General features: G+C 48.0%; 1 protein-coding gene across 40 annotated transcripts in view; it reads right to left on the bottom strand.

The window, feature by feature from the left end:
- Positions 1–23,382, bottom strand: part of LRRFIP1 (LRR binding FLII interacting protein 1) — a 141,540-nt gene that overhangs the window by 36,781 nt on the left and 81,377 nt on the right. For 7 of the 40 annotated variants that reach the window (XM_047846516.1, XM_047846479.1, XM_047846485.1 and 4 more), the window contains exons 4-13: positions 21,168–21,215; positions 19,611–19,655; positions 19,027–19,077; positions 16,195–16,233; positions 11,102–11,161; positions 7,908–7,976; positions 5,315–5,386; positions 3,923–3,967; positions 3,160–3,282; positions 2,297–2,362 (exon numbers count right to left, since the gene is read on the bottom strand). The exons of 9 other annotated variants lie outside the window; for them this stretch is intronic. In XM_047846516.1, coding sequence (XP_047702472.1) covers positions 2,297–2,362; positions 3,160–3,282; positions 3,923–3,967; positions 5,315–5,386; positions 7,908–7,976; positions 11,102–11,161; positions 16,195–16,233; positions 19,027–19,077; positions 19,611–19,655; positions 21,168–21,215 — 618 coding nt within the window. The remainder of the gene's footprint in view (positions 1–2,296; positions 2,363–3,159; positions 3,283–3,922; positions 3,968–5,314; positions 5,387–7,907; positions 7,977–11,101; positions 11,162–16,194; positions 16,234–19,026; positions 19,078–19,610; positions 19,656–21,167; positions 21,216–23,382) is intronic. 24 more of the 40 variants (XM_047846481.1, XM_047846484.1, XM_047846487.1 and 21 more) reach the window with 18 other exon arrangements.

Here is a 23,382-nt window from a genome sequence, read left to right as displayed (position 1 = left end):
GACACTGGCCACACAGAGGTGCCAAGGATTATGGACATCACTCTCTTCCCCGACTTCACTTTCTGCTACAAGCAACTTGCACGCTCCTGGCTCAGAGCGCACTGGTGGTGACGACTGCTCCCCAGCGTGTCAAATTAACTCCCGCCAGTTCACTCACGGCCACGAGTCCTTCCCCCACCTCACACACGCACACCTTACGGATGTTGAGGAAGGTATAAAATAGAAAGGTTTTCAGGCAAAACAATGGTACTTAAAAGTGAGCCAGTCATTTAGTTGTTAAACTGTAATTAAGTCATTTAATTGCAAACATGCACGGCAGTGGAGCTACCTTCCTGGGGAGGCTAACAGAAGCTGGACGCTCTGGAGGTGGGGACCAGCGTCCCAGAGCGGGATCAGGACCACCCTGTCTGTGCAGGCGGGGGGGGGGGGGGGGTGAGCCTGGACTCAGGTCGAAACACAGGGTCCACCCTGCATTGAGGGACAGGATGTGAGGGATTTTCAACCCCAGGGTCCAATCTGTCCAATTGAATTCAACAAATTCACGCGGGGCTCTTTCTGCGTGGGAGTGCAGTGATAAGAACAGAAAGAATTTGTTTTTGTTCCCTCTGACTTCTTCGGCATGGTTTGATGCCAGGGACACGTGGCTAGATTTTAGACATTTGTGCTGTCAGGACAAGAAGACCTTTCACTTCCTTAAACTTCCCGAACCCCATGGCTCCCAGGTGGTTCCTCCAGGAGGCAGAAAGCACACAAGTAAGAGTGCTCAGCGACGCCCCGGTAAGAATGGGGGAGGGGCGGGTGGTCTAAAAGTCCACCTGCAGAGGCCACATAGAAGGAGAGTGGATGGGACACACATCCTGCCTGATCCGAAGTTCTACTTGGGTCACAGGAGAACTACCCAGGGCTTGTGACAAGTTTCATTCTCTTGAAGAATTAGTATGTTGTCTCTTTTCTGATAAAAGAAAACCATTTCGTTGCGCTTTATCCTAATCATATGCAGGCCAAAGCTAATGCACGCATTAGGCATGATCTGTGAGCTTCTTAATGGCCTACAGACATGTTAAAAACTGAGAAAAAGACTTAATACAGTGGGCTCCACCCCATTTAAAATGTTATGTAATAAGGGCGTCTGGGTGGCTCAGTCGGTTGAGTGTCTGACTCTTGATTTCGGCTCAGGTCATGATCTCAGGTTCTGTGCTGACAGGGCTTGGGATTCTCTCTCTCTCTCTCTCTCTCTCTCCCCCTTCCCCCACTCTGCTCTCTCTCTCTCCATCTCTCTCTCAAAATAAATCTTAAAAAGAATAAAATGTTATGCAATATAAAATAAATGGTTAATTAAATGTCAACAAAAACCAATGCTGTGTCAATTAATTATTGGGTTTCGGTATTTATAAAAATTACATTCTGGAGAAGCCTGTAGGTTTGATTGGCTTTGTAAGGATTCCTAAATACTCATGAAATACAGTAAACCATAAATTGGATTATTTAATCACTTGAGTAGCCCATTAACACCAAAAGCAACATTATAAAAGCACTTTCAAGCAGTGGTTAGCAAGCCATTATATTTCACATGGGGCCTGGGTACATTTTCACAGGACCCGAGGGGGAGCCCTGGCAGGCAGAAGGACCCATATGGTCAGTTGCCATTCAGTTTCCGCGGCCCCTCAAGATGGGCCAACTGGCTTCCCGCTTCCACGGACTGACTCCATTTTTTCTATTTTGCTTCCCTCTTTCATTCATTTATTCACTCGTTTTTTTTTTTTCATTCAACAAGTATTTCTTGCACGACTAGCTTCACCCTTATGTGATAGCCAAGTCTGTCATTTCAAATCCTTTGAAGAGGTGGAAAGACAGCAAAATAAAAGGAAATTATGTACGTGTAACATCCTGAGTCTCTAACAGATCTGTTCATCTTCCTCAAGTATCCAGAGGTGAAAATAATTTGCAGCCTGTGGAACTCCCCTCTTCTTCCTTTTATTATTTTAAGGGCACCTCACTACTTATTAGCACTGTCAGCGTGTTGCAGGAAATCAGCAGATGAAACTCAGTTGAGGTGGGTCTTCTCCCTTGAACTCAATGTAAACTGACGTGTGAGGACACTAACCCGCCAACCAAAGGCTTCGCGATTCACATCATCCATGACCCAGCCTCACTATAATGGGAAATTGAGATGAGATAGTGTTTCCTCCCTGTAACTCTGGTTAGTAATCTCCAGGGGTTGGGACTGTGCCCGGTAAGCCAGTCAGGGTCATGCAGCACACGGGAGAAAATTCGGAAACCACAGAAAATGCCTTACAGCATAGGAACCGCAGGCACTACCCCGCCGTGTCCCGCCGGGACCGATGTCATCGAACACAGATGCCTGTGACAAAAACAGACTGTCAGGTCAGGGAGCCCTTCCCTTTCCACCGGTGCCCAGAACACAGGAAAAGGGAAGCTAAGGAGGTCTGACCCGAGAGAAGAACACGTTCGGAACAAATCACGATGGAAAACAAGAAGGGAAGGCCTTAAACCACCCACAGAGGCCAAAGCTGTACGCAACAGGGTCATGCAAAGATCTGAGAGAGAAACGAGTTGCTGTTAACTGGCATGCAATGCAACCCCCCAGTAGCTCCTTGAAACGCATCGTTCTGAAAAACGTTCCTTGCTAAGGAAAAACCTGTTAATCCAGATTTAAAGTGAGCAGATAATTCAAATATCCTGAATTCTGTCATGGCATCCTCACGCCTGAGGTGCAGAAAATTAAGCTAGTATGAAGAAACTTCGGGACACAGCAGTATGATAACGATAGTTCAGTATTTTGTAATTCTTTGGAAACTGCTAACTAGAAAACAATACTTGATTAACCTGGAAATCTCACGTAATTAGGCACTGAAGGCGAATGGGGGTTTACAGGACTGTGCATGGCCACACCGAACTTTGCCCGGCTGAAAGGAGCTTGGATTCCCCTCTCTCTCCTTGAGGACACAGCTGGTTTGTTCAGCCAGTTATATGTGCTAATTCTTAGGGGTGAATTCTGATGAAAATTCAGAAGCTTATTAGCAATACAGTAGAACTACTTTGTGTAGTGAGGGTTTCCTGCAAGGGGGAAGTGCCTTGTATTTAAAACTGGAAATTTACAAAGTCATAGAGTGCAATGGGTTAACATGTTGAGGTTACCAAACAAATCAAAAGCCATCTTTCTTTCTGCCAGCAGAGTAAGTAAATGATGTCTTTGCTCCATTCCTGGCTAATAATCCTATGCGAGCACGTGTCTTCCCGGAGCCTGAGGCAGTAGGACAGCTAGGGGAGAAAGAATGCCCAGATCCAGCCAAAGGGGACTGACAGACATCACCGGTCCTACAGGCTCCTTGTAAGGGGGGAGCTCTCAGGTGGTGACGCTGCAGACGTGCGCATCCACACTCCCAGAGCTGATGTGAGAGGCGCCTGGCCCCGAGGGGGCCAGTGGGGCCCGGATAAGTTGGGGGATGGGGCGGGGGCAGGTCAGGGGACTGTGGGGGGGAAAGGGGATGGGAGGTGAGGGCAGGTCGGAGGACTGTGGGGGGGGGGAAGGGAGGTCAGGGGAGTATGGGGGGGAAAGGGGGTTGGGGCAGGTGAGGGGACTGTGGCTGGGTAAGAAGGGTTGGGGGCGGGTGAGGGTCAGAGGACTATTGGGGGGGAAGGAAGTTGGGGGCGGGGGGGGCAGGTCAGAGGCCTCTGTAGGGGAAGGGGGATGGAGGTGGGGGGCAGGTCAGGGGATTGTGGAGGGGAAAGGGGACGGGGGGGGGTGTGGAGGGCAGGTCAGAGGACTGTGCAGGGGTGAGGGTGGGGGGATGGGGCGGGGGCAGGTCAGGGGACAGCAGAGGAGGGATGGGGAAGGGGGCGGGGGTGGCGGATGGGAGGGGGGGGCAGGTCAGGGGACTGGGGCAGGCAGCACACGCACCCGGTAACTTGCAGGAGGCCGGGCAGCACTGTACAGATAGGAGGGCTACAGGACGAGAGCGAAAGGCAGGTTTTAAAAGCCTTGGAAAACAGCAACAAATAACAGTGACAAGATAATCATGATGCTTTCAGTAAAATCACGACAGCTGAACTGCCGTACAACAGAAGGAAAGAAAAAAGTCGACGTAGGGTTTTCAGTAAATCACAGAGACGCAAATCCGACTTTAAAATAGTAAACGTCCCCAGGATCTCTGAAATAGGACTATTTTCTAGTCATTTCTTTTCAGGCATTCCTGGAGGAAAGAGTCAGGGAGTGAGACCGAATGGTGACAAGGTGAAAATGTCACCAGCAGCAACCAAACCCCACAACTCAAAATCCCAGGTTAATAAAGCACTCCAGGGTGTTAATACATCAATTTCCACACAGGAAGAGAGCTGCGGACACAGCGCGTCTATTTCCATCAAATGATCCCAGTCCCGGTCTCCAGGAGCCAACAGGAGCTGTTAAGACTGCTCCAGCCGGCCAGGGCTGGCACGTCCCTGTAACGGGGAGCCCACACCCACACCCATATCCCGACCCGGGCTGAGCCGCGCCTGTGCGGGCATGTGCCCCAGTGAAAGGGCAGCTCCTGGCTCGGCCAGACCCGGAGTTCCAGAAAAGGATCATGACTCATTTACAAGCAGAGGCCACGTAAGCCCGCAGTGCAGGGCCACCAAGAGGGTCAGGGAATGTGCGGGACCCAGGATGAATCACTCAGCAAGGCAGGGGAGACAGCAATGCAAGGAGATATGGTTCAACCTCTGCGGGAGGAGGAGTGCGGGGCTCTGATGCTGAGTTCCTTGTATAGACAACGGGCTCCTGTACCTACAGCCCAGGGCCTGACCCGCCCACCCGCCTTGTGAAAACAAAACAAAACAAAACAAAACAAACCAGGAAACAGAGGGGAGACTGAGCCAAAGAAATAGGGCTGTTCTCCCACTTCTCAAAGATGGAGGAACCAGATTAGGCACAAAGGCTTCCAAATTGCTTCCTGGACACATTTACAGGAGAAAAATATTTTTAAAGAAACACATGAAACCCCAAATGGGGAACAATTGCTGGAAAAGGAGGAGAGAGCCCCAAGAGACCAATTCTTTGGGCCTGAGCTTTTGGAAATATACACTTAATACAGGCTCCTTTTTCTATATAAGGTCCTAAATGATCTTGATAATGTCTTACAAGGTTGACGAAAGTCTTAGCAAGTTAGTCAAGCCAAATAAAACACCTGCTAAACTCTGCTCTCTGGACTTCACATGGAAGAGGTTGACGTATCTTCGTACATTTGATCGGAGAGTGAAGTGACCCCACGGAAGGAAAGAGGAAGGGAAGCGGGTGACAAGGAGGAGGACAGACCTGGTTTCCGCTCTGGGTGGACAGGAGAGCAAGGCCGCCCCTGGGAAGCCCGAGGTCCGAGCAGGAGAGTCCCTGTAGTCAGAGAAAATGGGAAGGAGGGGAGAAGGGCTCACAGCTTCATTTCACCTCAAAGGTACAATGGTATGGCGCGTCCGCACACAACTACCTTCTACGACAAAATCGGTTAAGGGCATGCACTTACGGAGGAGGGAGAAAGGAGGACGATCAGAAGGAAACAAAGACGATCCGGTTAATTGACAAAACTAGGACACGGGACCAAACCAGGAGTTCTGAATCAACAAACAGGCAAAACTACATTTCATTACGTTTTAACCAACAGCCAGACCATAGGGGTTTGAGAGGTCTTTGTAATTTGAGCTCTGAGTTTTAAAGTTTGGATGGAAAAATTCAAAACTAAGGATTGGCAGAGGTATCAGCCTTTATGTAATAAGATATTTCACTGGACAGGACCTCTGACCTGGCTTCCTTAGTTAGCTATTCACACAATGCGTATGTGTTCAGGATTCACAGAAGACGGGGTCTAATTCAGGGGTCTAATTCTGAGACCAACAGTCTATGCAACGTCTCTGGGGAATGCTACCATACAAGTTGTTTCCCCACATAAAATGCTTTATCCAAATGGAAGGCTCCTTGAAGAAGAAGCCAGCAGCTCCAGATTGTCATCTTGGCAGTATTCTGCTAATTGTACAAGCACGGGACAGTCCTTGAAGATGAAGTGGCTCCATTCAAGTAGCCTGATGGCACCTGAAGATATCCTGCCATCCCCTCAAGGTCCCAAAACTTGTGCCTAACATTCCTATGTCTTGCATAAGCTATCCCACCTGACCTGAGGGGCAGGCAAGTGGAACTCTGGAGGTGGGGTGGGGGGACGGAACAGGGGGGAAATGTTCTAACGTCTGACACAAATATTGAGAGAATGGTTGAGAGGACACCGTGTGTAGAGGCCATCTTGTCAACCCCTCTGTGGGACGTGGAAAGCGCCAAGGGGGAGAAAGCGTCCACAGCTGTGGCCGCCATGCCAGGGTGTAGGTCTGACAAATCTGGAAGACTGGAGAAGTTATTTAGAGGAGTCTTCAACACTCCGTGCTACCTTAATATCTTTCTGTTTTAGATTTAACTAAAATGAAACATGCCCATGTGTTTTGCAGGAATAGATATAATACCTACAGAACACGGTAATTACCAGAAGATTCTGCCGGTCGGTGAGTACAGTAAGACCTCGGGCAGAACAAGGGTGGGACATGTGGCCTCAGGAAAGTTCTGATGTTTAATGTTTTGAACGGATCAGCTCTAATTTTGACTCCAATGTGGGTTATTTCTCTTAAACGAATTTAAGTGAGTCGGATCCGTGCTGAACTGGGGTGAATAATTCATACCCACATATTAGCTACCTAACACCATCGTCTACTTCAGAGCAAGTTTCTCAGCTCAGAAAGTGACGAGGAAGTCAAGTTTTCTGGACGACAAGGTGCTCTTTGGAAACAGCAAAATCTCCCACTGAAATTCACACAATACACAAAAAATTCAAGATGGCGAAACCCACCAATACTTTGGTGATTACAGCTGATCTTGTTTTCAGTCAAAATTCACCTACTGGGGGAAGAAAGGGTGGAGTTCTTATTAACATAAGGGGCTGAAAGGCAACAGTGGAGTTTGGAAAGTGGACAAGCAAGCTGATGGGGGAATGGAAAGGCCAGCCGTGTCCGGAGCCCCCTGCAGCAGGAATGAAAGGGGGCAGGGGATGAGGCAGGACAGGGCAGAAGGACCAGGAACCACCGGCTTTAGCTCCTTAGTTTCTATTTATTTTTCCCCCACGTACTCTTCGAGGTTCAGTTCACATCCTTTGTTGCGACACCCCTTTCTCCCTATTGTCCCATTTATGCTGCACCAGCGTATCTGGTAGCTGGGTCTGCCTTCTGTTCTAGAAGTAAATGCTTCCACAGTACCGACCTATCTCACGCGTTACCTGTGTGATCTTTCTGTGATAGTCCTGCCTACACTAGGTTCCCTAGTGCTTGCTAAGTGAGCATGAGCCTGATGGAAAACAAACCTTCTCTATGAGAGCTCTCACATAATTGAGAAATCTTTGCGCCCATTGAGATCGATGCATGTCCTTAAAGTGTGGGAAGGAACTCTACTGTGTAGACATCTGAATTTGGATTTGATGTGGTTTTCATCCCTAGTCCAGTCTGTCCCTGAGAAACTGCCACAAAGTTTGCATGCACCCTACAAAGTAATTGTTTTCAGGAACTCTCAAGGAAAGAATGATAAGGTTTTCTTCCCCCCCCCCCTTTTGATTACTTCTGACTACAAACACCCACATGAATACTTTCTTTCCTTGTACCCAGCTTGAATGCAAATAGGGATTCGAATGCAAGACAGTGGGCTAAGCCTGCATAAAATACATCATGTCAATTACTGCCCCCAACCTGACCTCAGCATCCACCCAAATGAAAATTAGTAAAACAGGCGTGAAAAATGAAAAGAGAACTGAATTCACACACAACACTGCATGCTACAAAACCTGTGGTTTTTGAATAGAGGATGTGAAAAGATTTAAATGAAAACCAACCAACGTCTCCTCTCTGGCTGATGACAAAGTAGAGAATCTGCCCTCACCGCTGCTGCTGTAGCTGGAATTCTGAGAACCAAAGAAGACATTGTAAGTGGTGCGCACTTCCTCACTGTCCCCCAAAGCACCATCTGTCCTGGCCAAAAGGCAAATATAAAATCACCAATGTATAAAATCACACCAGTAATCAGGGCCCCAGAAATACCAATGTAGCTTAAGAATCAAGACACTCGGCTACGGCAGAACTTCTTAACAACCAGAGGTCCTGAGCTGTATTTTGTATTTTGGTGTTTCCATCCCCGCGATGTCTTATGGTTTAACTCGTACTGGTTTTCACAATATTTCAGCTCTCAAATTACTCGTAATTACTTACTCAACTCAATCTCCTGATGAGCCGCCTGTAACTTCCCACCGGGGACTTTTCCTTATTACGTACTTCGTTAGGTAACGAAGATGATGTCTGGTGCAATATTTTCCATCTTTCCTGGGCCTGACACAGCTGATGGCTCAGCTCAGCCGAATTTGCAGGGAGGTGGCTACAGCCTGAGCAAGCTGCACCCATGTAGCTGAGAGCCACCCCCCAGACCCGCAGCGGTCTCCGGGGACTTGGCGTATACCTTATAAAGGTCAGAGTCTGCACGGGGAGGCAGTACGGATGCATGTTACACACAAGGCGTAAGATGCTCATCGATATGGTCAAGGTCGTTCTCCTATGGAGACTTTCAATTCCTTCATGGAAGAAAGAGGTGCTTCCAAACCCTTGTGGTCAGTCTGGCTATTTTACTCCTCCCCACGGACGTGTGCTGCTGGCCTCTGTGAAATGCCTCCCTCCCTTCCAGTCTTTTCTCCAAGCCCATCCTCACCCTGGGACCTTCCCACAGGACTCGCGGCGTGCACGTACGCTATTTGGTTCTTCAATTGTTCTGTTTCCTCACTGTTTATGAAACCAATTTTATGTCCTGTTTTACTCTGCGGTGAGCAATTTTACCAACGAGCTCTTTTGCATTTGATTTCTAGAGGCATTGCTCAAATCCTAAACCAAATGAAAAGGTTTAACTTTTTTAACTTACTGTTTAGCTTACCATGAAAACTTACTGTTTCAACGTAAACGTCAAAGATTAAGAAATATGGACATACGGATGGCACATAGCTCACTGATGCTACCTCGTACTGACCGGGGTGCTCTAGAGAAGAAGGTGGCATTGGGTAGAAAGAGTGGATGACGGAACTTCTCAAGGAACTGCCAGCTCTAAGCGATGATTCTTTAGGATCAATTATGGGGAAAACTATGCCTCTGGGGGAAGAAGTTGCTCATTGGCCAACATAACCCCAATGAGCAGTCTGGGGCCAGCAGAGTCCCGCAGCCTGTCCTGTAAAGCCAGCTCCAATCAGTGCACAGGAGACACAGCTGTCCCCACCACACGAGGACAGAATGGTGTGCTGCCTGCTTCCATCCCCAGATGGCAGCCTTACCTTAAAGGAAAACATAACAGAACTGGAGGAAATCCAAAGGCCGTCAACGTAAAAAACATAAGTAGGAAGACACGGCCTTTAAAAGAGGAGGGTTTTTTTAGCCCGGAATGAGGAGAGTTTAGATGAAACGGAGGTGTATGCAATCCTTAAGAGGACGAGAGGCTAAACTCATCGGCCAGTTTCAGAAAGCTACAGTGGGACTGGGTAACCCCTCTGACACCTGAAAACAGAATTCAAGTGCAGATAGGATGTATCTTTTTTTTTTTTTTTTAATTTTTTTTTCAACATTTTTTTTTTTTTTTTAATTTTTGGGACAGAGAGAGACAGAGCATGAACGGGGGAGGGGCAGAGAGAGAGGGAGACACAGAATCGGAAACAGGCTCCAGGCTCCGAGCCGTCAGCCCAGAGCCCGACGCGGGGCTCGAACTCACGGACCGCGAGATCGTGACCTGGCTGAAGTCGGACGCTTAACTGACTGCGCCACCCAGGCGCCCCTAGGATGTATCTTAATACAAGTAAGACAAATGAGAAGAGACACTAATTATATAACAGTAAAATTTACTATGAGATGAAAAATAAAGCAAATGTAGGACTAGGAAGATTTTAGATAATTTAATGTACAACGGGTCTGCAAGTGGGTCATGAACCTTCATTAGAATATATGCAGTTCGTGACCTTGTGAAGTCCCCTGTGACCTCCCTGCTAGATAGATCCAAAGGCCTCCCCACTTGTCTCCTGCTGTCGGTCCCTTTGCTCCTTTCTCCCACCATGGAACGTTCATGACCCTGCCCCTTCTGCGGTCTCTAACCCCTGCCCTGGGAGCATTCCATGGTCAGGGTCCAGGGGAACACGGACTCGAACATACGTGTCCTTAAAATGACCAGGGAGGGGCGCCTGGGTGGCGCAGTCGGTTAAACGTCCGACTTCAGCCAGGTCACTATCTCGCGGTCCGTGAGTTCGAGCCCCGCGTCGGGCTCTGGGCTGATGGCTCGGAGCCTGGAGCCTGTTTCTGATTCTGTGTCTCCCTCTCTCTCTGCACCTCCCCCGTTCATGCTCTGTCTCTCTCTGTCCCAAAAATAAAAAGGGGCGCCTGGGTGGCGCAGTCGGTTAAGCGTCCGACTTCAGCCAGATCACGATCTCGCGGTCCGTGAGTTCGAGCCCCGCGTCGGGCTCTGGGCTGATGGCTCGGAGCCTGGAGCCTGTTTCCGATTCTGTGTCTCCCTCTCTCTCTGCCCCTTCCCCGTTCATGCTCTGTCTCTCTCTGTCCCAAAAATAAATAAATGTTGAAAAAAAAAATTAAAAAAAAAATGACCAGGGAGAGGTGGGCACAGAGGGAGAGAATATCAGATGGGAGGTATACTTGAAAGCTGAATATACTTACTATACGCATTCTGCGTGTACACCCAGGGCAACAAAATAATGACAGAGTGAGTACTGAATCCTACATATTTCTAAGCTGAAGAGATTCTTTTTAACATCCGCCTCTTGCATTGAGACTTAGAATGTCGGGAAGACCAACTTTCTAAGAATGTTTCCCAGTTGAAAACCATTCGTTTCCACTTATTCACGTGCTTGGCCGGGGGTGGGGGTGGGGGTGGGGAGAGACCCTTTATCACCCGGAAAAAAACAAAACCACAAGGAAGCTACATGTAGCAATATTTTCTGTAAACCGCTGCAGCAACCTGGTTGAGTTTTGTGTCACGCGCATTTACTATACTGACCCTGCCAGATCTTCTATTCAGGGACTGGGATCCATATAATTCTCCATCATAACCATTTGTCTGTTTCAATGAAGAAAAGAAGAAAACTGACATCAGTGTACAAATGAAGACGCAGGAACAAATCAGCAGGGAAGCATTAGCTGGGCTGCAAACTGGGCTTCCTTCGTGGAGCGAACGAATGACAGGCCCAGGACAACACAAACCTTAGCATGCCCCTAGATGCTTCCGTGCTTCTGATCTGCTCTGCCGCAACTCGGGGGGGGGGGATTGGACCCTCAAGCTAATCGCACCCGCCCAAGTCCCTGTTACTTGTCAGTACAGGTCACCGTAGGGTTGCAGGCAATGCCCAGCCCTTCCCGCGGGGTGAAGCACGTGGCCACGGGTCCACGGCTGCTGTTCCTCGGCAGTTTTCCCGTTTCCCGTTTCCCGGTGGTGCCGCGGGCGTCCTAGTTTTCCGGCGGCCTGAATGCCACGGGCAAGGGGGGTAATGCCTTGGCCCACGTCAACTAGCTTTCAGTTGTTGGTTCACAGGGTTAAGTCCTTGAAAGTCATGGCCCGGTACGAAGTTGCATTCAGAAGATTCAGAAATAGCTTCTGCTCAATCTATAATTCGGTGCAAAAGTTCATCATGGAAAAAATGTTTCTCATGGGGGTAGATTCTCTGATTAGCTTCTCTTTCTTTTTTTAATGTGTGTTTATTTTTGACAGAGAGCGCGGGAGCAGGGGAGGGACAGAGAGAGAGGGAGACACAGAATCTGAAACAGGCTCCAGGCTCTGAGCTGTCAGCACAGAGACGGACGCGGGGCTTGAACCCGCGAATTGCAAGATTATGACCTGAGTCGAAGTCGGATGCTCGACCAACTGGGCCACCCAAGCGCCCCTCTGTCTTAGCTTTTCATTCATCCTGTCTTCCAACTTTATTTTTCAGCATGAAATCTGAGGATGCATTTCATGATTTCCTAATTTGTCCTCCAGAAAAGAGAATGATTGGGACCCCACCTCCCTTCTCTCCTCACCTCTGCACCCACGTTCCACCAGCCAAAGCCTGGCCTATCTCGAATTGCTCTCATTCTATAAGGATGTTTCTGCTGATTTAAGACAAGAGCTGTTACATGTCAGAGGCCTGACCAGCTCTCGAGATAGAAAAAGGAAAACAGTGGGGGTGGGGGTGGGGAGTGGGGCTCCTTCGGTTGAGCGGCTCAGGTCACGATCTCATGGTTCATGGGCTCGAGCCCCGTGCTGGGCTTTGTGCTGACAGCTCAGAGCCTGCTTGGGATTCTCTGTCTCCTTCTCTCTCTGCCTTTCCCCTGCTGGTGTGTCCTCACCCTCAAAAATAAATAAACGTTAAAAAAAATTTAAAACAAGGAAAAAGGAAAGCAGTCCATAGAACTGGTAAAACCGGAAGGAGACGCCAGGGGGTCGTGGAGGTGAGTCCGAATTCCAAATCAATGCTCTATCTTGTGACCTTAAGCTGGTTGCTTAATCCACTGACACCTCCACTTCCTCACCTGTTAAAAATGTGCCTAGAAATACATACTTTATAAGGCCACTGGGAGGGTTAGACCGGATTAAAATGAGTATCCCGAGTGCCTGAACCGTGTGCCCACAGGATGGCTGAGTGAGCGCCCGTGGGAGGGACCCAGCACCCACGAGGAACGGGAGCCTTGCTCACGGGGTCGGGCATCGGGAGACCGGTTGGCAGGTATTCCGCAGCTAGACATTAATGAAGAATAAAGAAAGGGATTTCCAGACAGGTTACAAACCCAGGTTCATGCCATCCTGACTATAAAACTATGTATTTACTTTTGTTACAACTCAATACCAAGTCAACTTGAAGTTTCTAAATGAAACAAAAGGGTATGTAGACATCCCTCAACTTTAAATTTCAAACCTTGGGGCGCCTGAGGGGCTCAGTCAGTTAAGCGTCTGATTTCGGCTCAGGTCACGATCTCACGGTTCGTGGGTTCGAGCCCCGCGTCGGGCTCTGTGCTGACAGCTCGGAGCCTGGAGCCTGTTTCGGATTCTGTGTCTCCCTCTCTCTCTGCCCCTCCCTCACTTGCCTCTCTTTCTCTCTCTCTCTCAAAAATAAATATAAAAAAAAATAAATTAGAAAACTCTGTGAATAACATTAAAACATTTCTGGAATAAATTTGATAGGCAGGAATTTTAATCTAATCTAATCTAATCCCTTTCCCCACTGACAGGATTTTCTGATATGGAAACATGTATCAAGGACTTGGATACCTTTCCTATCTGCTTAGAAACTCATTCCTGGGAAAAATTAATGTAACAAGAAAGGCTAACATCAATCAATGTTTGATGCCTTTTCCTTTACTAACAAATAAAGTAAAATATATTACATATATGAACCCTCTGGCTTTCCACTGCTGCTTGTGAAATACATCCTTCCCCATGCGAGTTCTTCCTTCTGGCCTTCTCATTTTCCAGCGCGGCGTGCAGCCCAGAGCAGAGGGCCGTGAAGGGCGGGAGGGCAAATGCGCCCCTCATTGTCACCATTTCTGTCCTAGCTTTCCACGGCCGTGCAGGAAAAACTCCCCCTTCAACAGCTCTGTGGAACACCCACCCTTTCTGTTGTAGTGGAATTCTGCCGTGGGGAATATATTCCTAGAACGAATTCTCCAATCCACAGAGCTCATGGACACCTCTATGGTGAAAAGTACTTTGACCTCTTTAAAAAAAAACTTTTTTTAATGTTTATTTTATTTTTGAGAGAGAGAGAGAAAGAGAGAGAGACAGAGCGTGAGCAGGGGAGGGGCAGAGAGAGAGGGAGACACAGAATCCAAAGCAGACTCCTGGCTCTGAGCTGTCAGCACGGAGCCCGACGTGGGGCTCGAACTGAGAACAGTGAGATTACGACCTGAGTGGGAATCAGATGCTTAACTGACTGAGCCACCCAGGCGCCCTTAGAGTACTCCGACTTCTTAAAGAACACCACCAACCTTTTCCTCTTGGCTAGTTTTTATGGTGGGGCTGTTTTTATGCAGCAGAACAGGCTAAGGAGAGTTGAAAATTAACCTAACGCATCGGAATAAAAAGTCCATAGACGGGATACCGGCTTCATTTTAAGTCAGGGCTCTGTTTAACTTTCTTTGCTCTACAGGGCGATTTTTCTTTTCTTTTCTATTTTACTTTTTTTAAATGTTTACTTTTTTTTGAGAGAGAAAAGAGAGACAAAGCTTGAGTGTTGGAAGGGCAGCGGGAGGAAGACAGAGACTCGAAGCAGGCTCCAGGCTCCGAGGTGGCAGCGTAGAGCCTGACGCAGGGCTTGAACCCGTGAACCATGAGATCATGACCTGAGCCAAAGCTGTTGGACGTGTAACTGATTGAGCCACCCAGGCACCCCTACGGAGCGATTTTTCAACACCCTTACTGTGCTGACCACCTGCATCACGGTTACCTGGTGTGCATCTTAGGACCATGGCACCCTGACCTAGGCAGCCATCAGAGCACCTAGAGCTGGGGGCTGCGGAAGTGTGTTGTGATAAGCTTCCCAGGTGGATCTCACACACAGCAAACACACACGAGCACTGCTATCAGAGAGAACAAAACACAGAAGACATCCACAGATCAGCGTTTTCTAAAAGAGTGTAACATCCAAGCATAAACGTCCCGTCGCAGCCAATTATTCCAAGGGAAACAGGTGATTAGTCCCAACGCCACCAGCCACCGTGCTGGGCTATCAAAGCAGCGCCCCTCACGTGCAAGCATGCAGAGGGCAACGGCTGTCTTTTCTGATTAATGGTGTTAGATTACTTTCACAGTGAGTCGACAGACAGATCACGTCCAAGGGTATGGGAGATGGGAAGCAAAAGAAGGCAGGCAAAATCAAAACCCTGAAGTGCAGTCTTTGAGGCACTCAACTGAGTTTGAAAACAGAATGAAAACTGAAAAATAAAAATGAAATCGGAAACGCGTTTCCGTGTCTTGCTAACACACGTAGCCACTCGTTCCCCCAGGGACTGGCCCTGACAAACCATTTGCTTTGGGTTTAGAATGAGAAGGCTAAACATCTAGAAATCTGCTGCTCATGTGCTGAATGGTGGAGAATGGAAGAACTACGAGGACTGGTGAGGACTGAGGTCACTGTTAAGTGCTGTGGGGCGCTGTGTGAAAGCACTTCCCGAATCTAATCACGTGCCCCTGGGCTTCCCACGCTCCGTGGCGGATCCGTCCCCGTCCCTCGACGGCTCCGATCCATAACCAGCAGCCCAGCAGGAGGCTCGGGGCTCACCAGTGCTACGCAACTCTATGGCACTATTAAATTATCGTCTTAGAGGCAAAAACACGTTTTAAAAACAGAGATTTGCCAAGTACCTTTGAAATGCGGTAGAATGAATGAAGCCCAAAATGCTCTAGAAAAAGTCCTAAAAATGAAGCCGTGTCTAAATTGCTACGATCCCTTCAGTACGGAAATCACTTTATTGCTAATTTCTGGCGGGATGAAACTTCTCTCCTTTTTAACCTGTCGCTTAAATTTACGGGTTTTCAGAAAGCATGAGGTGCAGACAGACGGACGTAGGAAGGGAAACTCCGAATTTAAATCGAAAGGCTTCGTTTTTGTTACCGGAACAGCACTTTTTGGCAAAAGGGTGGGATCGCACATTTCATTTCAACGGACAGATCAGAAAAGGACGGAATTTTCATTACATAAAGTAACTTTGAACTTAATCTTTGAAAAGCAACACAGAGGCTTTGGGAATTCCTGATCTGATCTGAGTTCCTTGAAAGCAAGGTGCCCTCCCCCCGACTGGTGCCCACAGCTGTCAGCACACAGCTGGTGCTCAGACTGCATGGTGAGTTGAGTGTGTTCACGCACGGGCCGACCCTGAGGACCAGTGGCACACCCAGGGGGCTCTGGACGCAGAGCGCTCACTCTGCTGGGGACATCTGCCCTCCGGCCCGTCGTCCCCCGAGGGAGTCTGGGGGACGGCACGTGTGTCTTTCTGGACAAAGACATACTGGGCTTTGTGGACAAACACAGCCACGAGATTAGTGGAAGCACCATAGGTTATTACGTATCACACAGTAAGTACTATTAGGATCACGCCCCAGCATCTATCCAACCGTCTCACCCAGGCGTAAGGACCCCCATAATCCAGGTCAGGCTGTGGCTGTCGGCGTGCGGATGGAGAGGAAAACAACAGAAAACAGAGTTGTCAAAGATCAGTGAGAGTAAGTTAACTCATACATCACAAAACATAAAATACAAGCCAGGTGATCTTGAAATCTTCACAAAATTACATTTTTTTTCAGGACTTCCAGGATCTTGTGTATTTACAAAAGGAACAGCATCAGAATGAAGCTATCATAAAATGCAGTAACATTAAATCAAACTTCCATGGCAAGGGTTGCTGTAATTCATGAAATCGGACTGAGCAGTCTGACCCCCTCCTCTTATATAAGACCTACTCTATTTATATTAGACAAAAGGGGAACACCTGTATCACTCTCAATTTTTAACTAAGAAAAACGAAAGTCTTAAGATGTCCAAAAATCTAGGTTTGCTGAGAAGAAGGTCCATGCAGACCCCAGGGAGATAACATTTTCCTGTTTGGGGTTTACGTCGCTGTCAGTGATGAATGAAGAAGGCCCATATTTTGAGAAAGTCAAGAAATAAGAGACCTGACCTCTGAACTTTGCAAATGGAGGATTTCAGAATATTAAGGCACATAAACACAGCATGAACTGACCCTGTACAGACAGGGAGCAAGATGAGCTTTCTCCCAGCAGCACAGTTGGCCCAACAACCAAAGGCGGTCAGAGCGTCCAGGCCCCAGAGGACCTGGGGACGGATGCTGTCACCTCCTCGCTGCTCTGGGCTTGTCCTGAACCCGTCAGAGTTACGAGGTCTGCCTCTTATCTCCAGGATCCAAGTGCTCAAGTCTGTGGTTTTTAAAGAGTGTTATTTCACAAGATCAGACATATCACGGGGAAGAGTGGTGTAGGAAACCACCCGGCTGAACATGAAAATCCCATCCACGGTTGATTTTCCACTTTCTCCCCCTCTCTTATTCAACGTCCAGGTTGTGGGCCTCTTCTCTAAAATGTGACACCTTAAAACAAAAATGCTTGAAATCTTGGCAAAGAACGGCGTCTAGCAAAGAAACGTAACTCATGTAGGTTAAACTCATTGAGAATGAAATGGAAGGCTATAAACACCCTAACACTCACTAAGACTGCAATCGTTTTAAACTCCCTGGGGTCAGGAGACTTTCCGAGAATGTTAAGAAAGCGACAAATTCTCTTCCCAGAAAAATGCAAGTGTACCCCAAATCCCGAATACCAAGTGTGGAGGATCAAAGATCTGAAAACGATACGGTGATAGATTTGGATTCTGCGGCCGATTTCTCTGCTGTTCTCTCTTGGGCCTGCATTAATCAGGTTTTGCTCTCCCCATTTCCACCAAAAGTCTCCTTGTCAAGGTCACCGACGTCCTCCACGATGCTAAGGCCCTTGGTCCCATGCTTACTGGACCCCTCGCTTCCTCCTGGAAACAGTATCTTCTCTCGGCTTCAAGGGCCGCCCTTCTCCTGGGCCTGCTTACTCCTGTGTCTCCTCCACAGATTCTGCAAACTGAGTTTTGCATTTATGATGTTTTGGTTACATAAAAGTTACTTCCTCTGGCCTCTTGTCAGAGAGAAGGTCTATGAGGAAGTGACGACCGTATGGCTGAGGGGAAAGTTTCAGAGTGCGGAACTCTTGAACAGACCTCACATCTGAACCGTTACTTTCTGGCAAAATCACTATGGATCCGTTTTTGGCACCTGCCAGGGCAGTGACAGTGACTTGCCTGACACCCCAACAGTGTCTTATCTTTATAGCTGACTGTTGTGAACAGCCGACGAAATGCACGCTCAGCGGCCACACAGGAAGTCTAGGGCTGGTGGGGCGCCCGGGTGGCTCAGTCCTTGACCATCCAAGTCTTGACTTCAGCTCGGAACAAGGTCTCATGGGTTTGTCAGTTGGAGCCCCGTCAGGCTCTATGCTGGCAGCATGGACCCTGCCTGGGATTCTGTCTCTCTCCCTCTCTCTCTGTCCCTCCCCTTCTCGAGCTCTCTCTCTCTTAAAATAAACGTCAAAAAAAAAAAAAAGTCTAGGAGTGATACTATAATTTAATTGTTAAGGTGGAAACAAGCTTTCTACTCCATACCGTCCCCAAGTGAAATGGAGCGGCTGCATTGAGGCCTCCTTCTTACCAGCAGCGACAGCGACAGCAACCCTGTGGTGATAACACGGACATGCTCGCAGTCATTGACCGACTTAAGGCACTAAGCAAAACACAGTTTCTCTGCTTCGCTTCCCAAAGCACTCAACGTTCTCCAGTCTAATTATGAAGGTTTTGGGAATGTTTACGGAAAACCACGTATTCGTCTCTGCCAGCCATCAAGCTGTCAGTGACGAAGACGTTCCATCACCGCTGACCGAAGGAAAGACTTGGGCGAGCAGACCCGGGTCTCAGGGATCTGACCTGCTCTGATTTCCCCCCAGGTCGCCTGCTGCAGTTTTCAAGGAGCTACACAAGAACAGCACTGAGTTAACAGGTGCTTGAGCTGAGATGCACATTTGCGGGGAGCGTGGAGGCAAGCAGGATCCCTTCAGGGCGCCAGCGCCGCACAGAGACGACTTAATCGGGGCGTGGCAGTGTTGTGATGCGGAGGGATATAAAAACGTTACGATTTGCCCACGCGGGCGAAAGACACGACAAAAGTGCCCGCGTTTACCAATACTCTTTCCGCACCACAAGGAAACATGCCACCAGTGATGAGACTTCAAACGAGCGGCTTCCCAGATACTGGTAACAAGACTGCGGGGTAATGGACGCGAAATCTGACTGCGGGGACACAGGCGGCAAAGGATGTCCACACAGACTGTACCGTGCAAACCCAGTCATCCTGGTTACTGACCCTCAGACTTCCACGACTACCCACTGACATGCGCTCGTCTTCGTCGGAAGCCTAGTGAAAGAAAGGATGAAAACAGCCATGAAGCATAATATAACACGCATAAAAGAAGCCGACGTCCAACTTTCAGAGGGGACGTGGCCCACGACACCATAGCAGGGCCCCAAGGTAGGTGACTCTGGAAATCTCAGCACACCGGAGCCTCTGTCTTCTCCAAACGGCCCCGTCTGTGCGCCTCTGTTTACAGAGGGCTGTTTCTGGATGATACCGCTTTACGTTAATGTCATTTCTTTGCTGGCAACCTATAAACACGTAGCCTCAGTGCGTATCGCTCTCAAAATTATTCATGGGTATTCGATAGCAGAAGAAGCATTAAAACTGTCACGAACATATTAATATTCAGAAGTTTCCAATGCTCCCTTCACCAAGTTAGGTCAACAGGCTAAAAGCCTTTGTTTAGGTAATAGTATCAGTATTAATTTCTTTTATAAGCATCACTAAAATACACACACGCACACACGCAATTTATGTATTTCAGCCACTACAACTACAAATTAGACTTCAATCAAAATGAACACAGTACTAACCGATGTGTTTCTTCTGGATCTACGTGAATAACGCTCACTGTCTTCCTACCAAAGCAAGGGAAGAAACAGCATTAAAGGTCAGGTACAGACAGAGGAGAAGCCTTAGTCCGCTGGTATTTCTGATATAAATGTCACATAAATATTTTCTTTGCTGTCATCAAAGGCTTCAATTAAACCACTGGGGAAGGATGTTCTCTTTGGGCGGGGGTACCTAAGCACACAAGTAATCTGCATCTTTCATTTTGGCTTTAAAAGCATGTGTTGGGAGAGAGGTTGGGCCTTAGTTTGTCCCTAACCTCTACTGTGTGGTCCCTTTAAACTAGTCTACTTTTCCCCCTACATTCAGAACCTTATTCTCTTTCCTTTGGGAATCAGAAGATAAGTCATTTCTGGAAAAGATCCAATAAGGGTGTCACCCCATCTACTGTATTTTGTGCATTCTGAGATAGGCAGTTTTCCACATGTTTGCACATCTCTGCAGCTGGGGGTATATGTTATAATCAAGGTTGCCCACATTATAATTAGCAGCACTTTTTTCTTTCTCGATGGTATACAAAGCAATGAGATATCTTTTAACTGGGTCTTAAGATTTGACAAAAATACATCTGCCTATGCCACAGAAGCCTAAAATGATGGGGTTTACACATAATGAAGGTTGAAGTGAATAATTTTTTCGGTAGAGGACATATATACTCTATATTTCAAGAACTCTTCTCTTTCACGTTCTATACAGGTGTCTAAGAGAAGAGATAATTTTACATTTCTTTGCATTATTTATCCATAAGGGACAATGACTGTGGCATTTCCACTGGCCAGGCTCTTAATTGCTAAAAGTATGTGATGATGTCCATGAGGCCATTCAGTGAGGTGTCAAGGACAAGAGGCAGGGGCGGGAATTGAGGTGGATGAATTAATGAGAGAAGCAGTGGGTCCGCGTTCTCCTGGGGCAAGGGGAATGCTCCCCCTTCTAGAGCGTCATGCCTGAGGCACCATCTCCTGCTGAGTGTGCCTGGCGGAGAGTCCTCTGCCCAAGGCGAAGGGAGGCAGTGGCCCCGGAGACCCCCACAAGCCACAGCTAGCGTGCTGACTCCAAGAGTCAGCGGCTACTGAACAGACCAGACAAAAATGCCCAGCCAGGACCATTTCTGACCCAGCTTCACAGGGATGTAAACAATCAGGCCAGACCAGAAGTCCCGGGGAGAAAATCTCTCAGGATTCAATTATGGCAGGGCAGGAATCTATTGCTATAATCAAACTGAATAAGAATAAAATTATAAACCGGGGCGCCTGGGTGGCTCAGTCGGTTGAGCGTCCGACTTTGGCTCAGGTCATGAGCTCACGGTTTGCGGGTTCGAGGCCTGCATCAGGCTCTGTGCGGACAGCTCAGAGCCTGGAGCCTGTTTCGGATTCTGTGTCTCCCTCTCTCTCTGCCCCTTCCCCACTCATGTTTGATCTCTCTCTCTCTCTCTCTGTCAAAAACAAACATTAAAAAAATTTTTTTGAAAAGAATAAAATTATAAGCCACTTAAAGTTCTTAAAATTGTATTCAAGGCCTACCATCCACTGTTCGATGTCACCCCATTTTGTGTCCAGCCCATAATATTTCTATGGACAGAAGGGAAAGAAAATTAGGCAAGAAGTGAAACAGTAACCACACAAGAAACTGCTCTGACATGCATTTCCAAACCACTGCCCAAGCCACACGCTGAGGGTAACATGCTGGGGCAAAGCAGCAGAGACCAAGGTTGCGGCTCCGCAGGGGAGCGCTCCCGAGCAATCTGCACAGTGCGTGAACCTGTGCAGAGAGACCCCTCGCCCTCCTCACCCCGCCCCTCCCAGGCAAGCCAACAGGGCCAGGACGAGGCACTCTGGACCGGGAACTGAAACTCAGCCCAGCAGCCCTTGGGGAAGGCTGTTCCAGCCTGCAGAGCGAAAGAACTCATGCTGTTGCTACAGCAGAATAAGAAAAGCTTCTTCGGTGTGGGGGAGGAGGGAGAGAATGTGTGCTGACCCCTAGGCCGCCAGCTATCTGGTGCCCACGCTAAATTTAGGCCCAGGAGAATTTACGTTCTTTGGATGTCTTTATAGCACGTCACCGATGGAAAGATGACTTAGCTAAGAGGGCTTGGTGCAGGAAAAAAAAAAAAAAAATTTACATGAGCGGCTTATGTTCGGCATTTTCTTTAGCCAATGTCTGCAGGGTTTAGCTTGCTTGTCTAAGCCACAGCGGGTCAAGTTAAAACTAGGAGAGCGGACTCAGAATGGCTGTTACCATTACTAAATATAGTAATTCCAAAGATCGGTGGGAGCCCACGTACAGTCTCAGATAATGGGGTTCTGCCTTTCTCCTCACTTTTCCCTCCATTCCAACAGGAAAAGCGAGGAATACCTGACCAAACCCCCATACCACACAACACGTGGTTTTCCTCTTCATACGTGAAAACCTTATAATCAGAAAAAGGAAAAAAAAAAACCCATTGCTGAAAGTAGAAGACAAGTTTTGAAATTGTTTTCCAATTGCCGAAACACGCTGCTAAATTTGGCTTAGTTTCAGTGGATCTTGAGGGGTGGCCAGACTTTCAGTAGATGGCTTCGAGACCGTCTTGGCCCTTTCTCCTCCAGACGGCGGCGGTCTGGAAGAGGAAGACGCTGGAGGGAGAGTTGAAGCAGGCTCGAGCATTCCGCCCGGGGGCAGAACTGCAACATCAAACCTACACGAGCCGGGTCTCTTCCTGTTAGTCACTTTCCTTTGATGTTTCGAGCTCAGTTTCCCAGCCGAGCAACAGCGTTAACGCTTGCTCCACTCTCACTGCCAAATTCCGTGTTTCTCACACGTGAAATGAGATGCCACCAAACCTCGTCATCTCCTGGCTTAATTACAAGATGGAAAAAATGTATTTTTAAAAAAAAAGGGGGGGGAGCCTACATCAGTTCACAAAAATTGTCTAAATTCCAAAAGAAGCTTGTATTATCAGTCTCCCTATTTTCTTCTGCCAGTTCTGTGCCTGTATCAGCAAAGGCACACCATCTACCGCTGTCTTTTGCGACGATCATGGTGGCCTTATAAGTAGCTCTATGACTGTGGCTACATTTCCATGTCCCTTCAGGGAGGGAGAACACCCCCAGAAAGAGCTAGGTGCCCCCAGCTAGCAGTTCTGATGTTAGTGAGCGGGCCAGCACAGCGGCGTGCAGAAAGCGTACAATGTTTCAAATGTAAACCACTATGATTAGCCAGTGAGTCATGCGCAGGAAGCAACAGCCAAACTTACAAAAGGGGCTTGACTTTCAGAAATAGCTTTGATTCGGGAGAAGAGAAACTGTCGCACAGAACAGCCAGATGGGCTGAGAGATGTTTACTGCCTCCTTTTCCTCTTCTCAAATGGTAATAAGGAAAGCTTTCTCTCCCTGGCACATCTTTATTACAAAAATGTACATCCGCTTTTGGAGCGGGGACTTCCTGGACTCCTTTCTAGTTTACTTTGTGTACAAATTAACATTCTGACAAAGTTCTAACAGCCTGTCCCTGGTGTTGCTGAGAAGATAAAAGTGATCTAGAACTAGAAAGGAATGAACCAGAGTGGAAATTAGCAGGTGGAGTCTCCTTCCTCGGTTCAGGGCCATTTGTTACAGTGAGGGTTCCCCCTTGCCTTTTACTTGTTAAATTCCTACGGAGACTCTGTAGGTACGTTTGGATCTAGCTTCAACATCCATTGCAATTACTCACCTGCTTTCTTCCCACCAGGTAATAGTTATGCAGAGTGGGGATGGGGAG

This window comes from Prionailurus viverrinus, unplaced genomic scaffold, assembly GCF_022837055.1.
Source record: "Prionailurus viverrinus isolate Anna unplaced genomic scaffold, UM_Priviv_1.0 scaffold_39, whole genome shotgun sequence".
In the NCBI taxonomy this organism is placed as follows: Eukaryota; Metazoa; Chordata; class Mammalia; order Carnivora; family Felidae; genus Prionailurus; species Prionailurus viverrinus.
The sequence above is the reverse complement of the archived record's forward strand: the minus strand, read 5'-3'. Positions and strand labels throughout refer to the sequence as shown.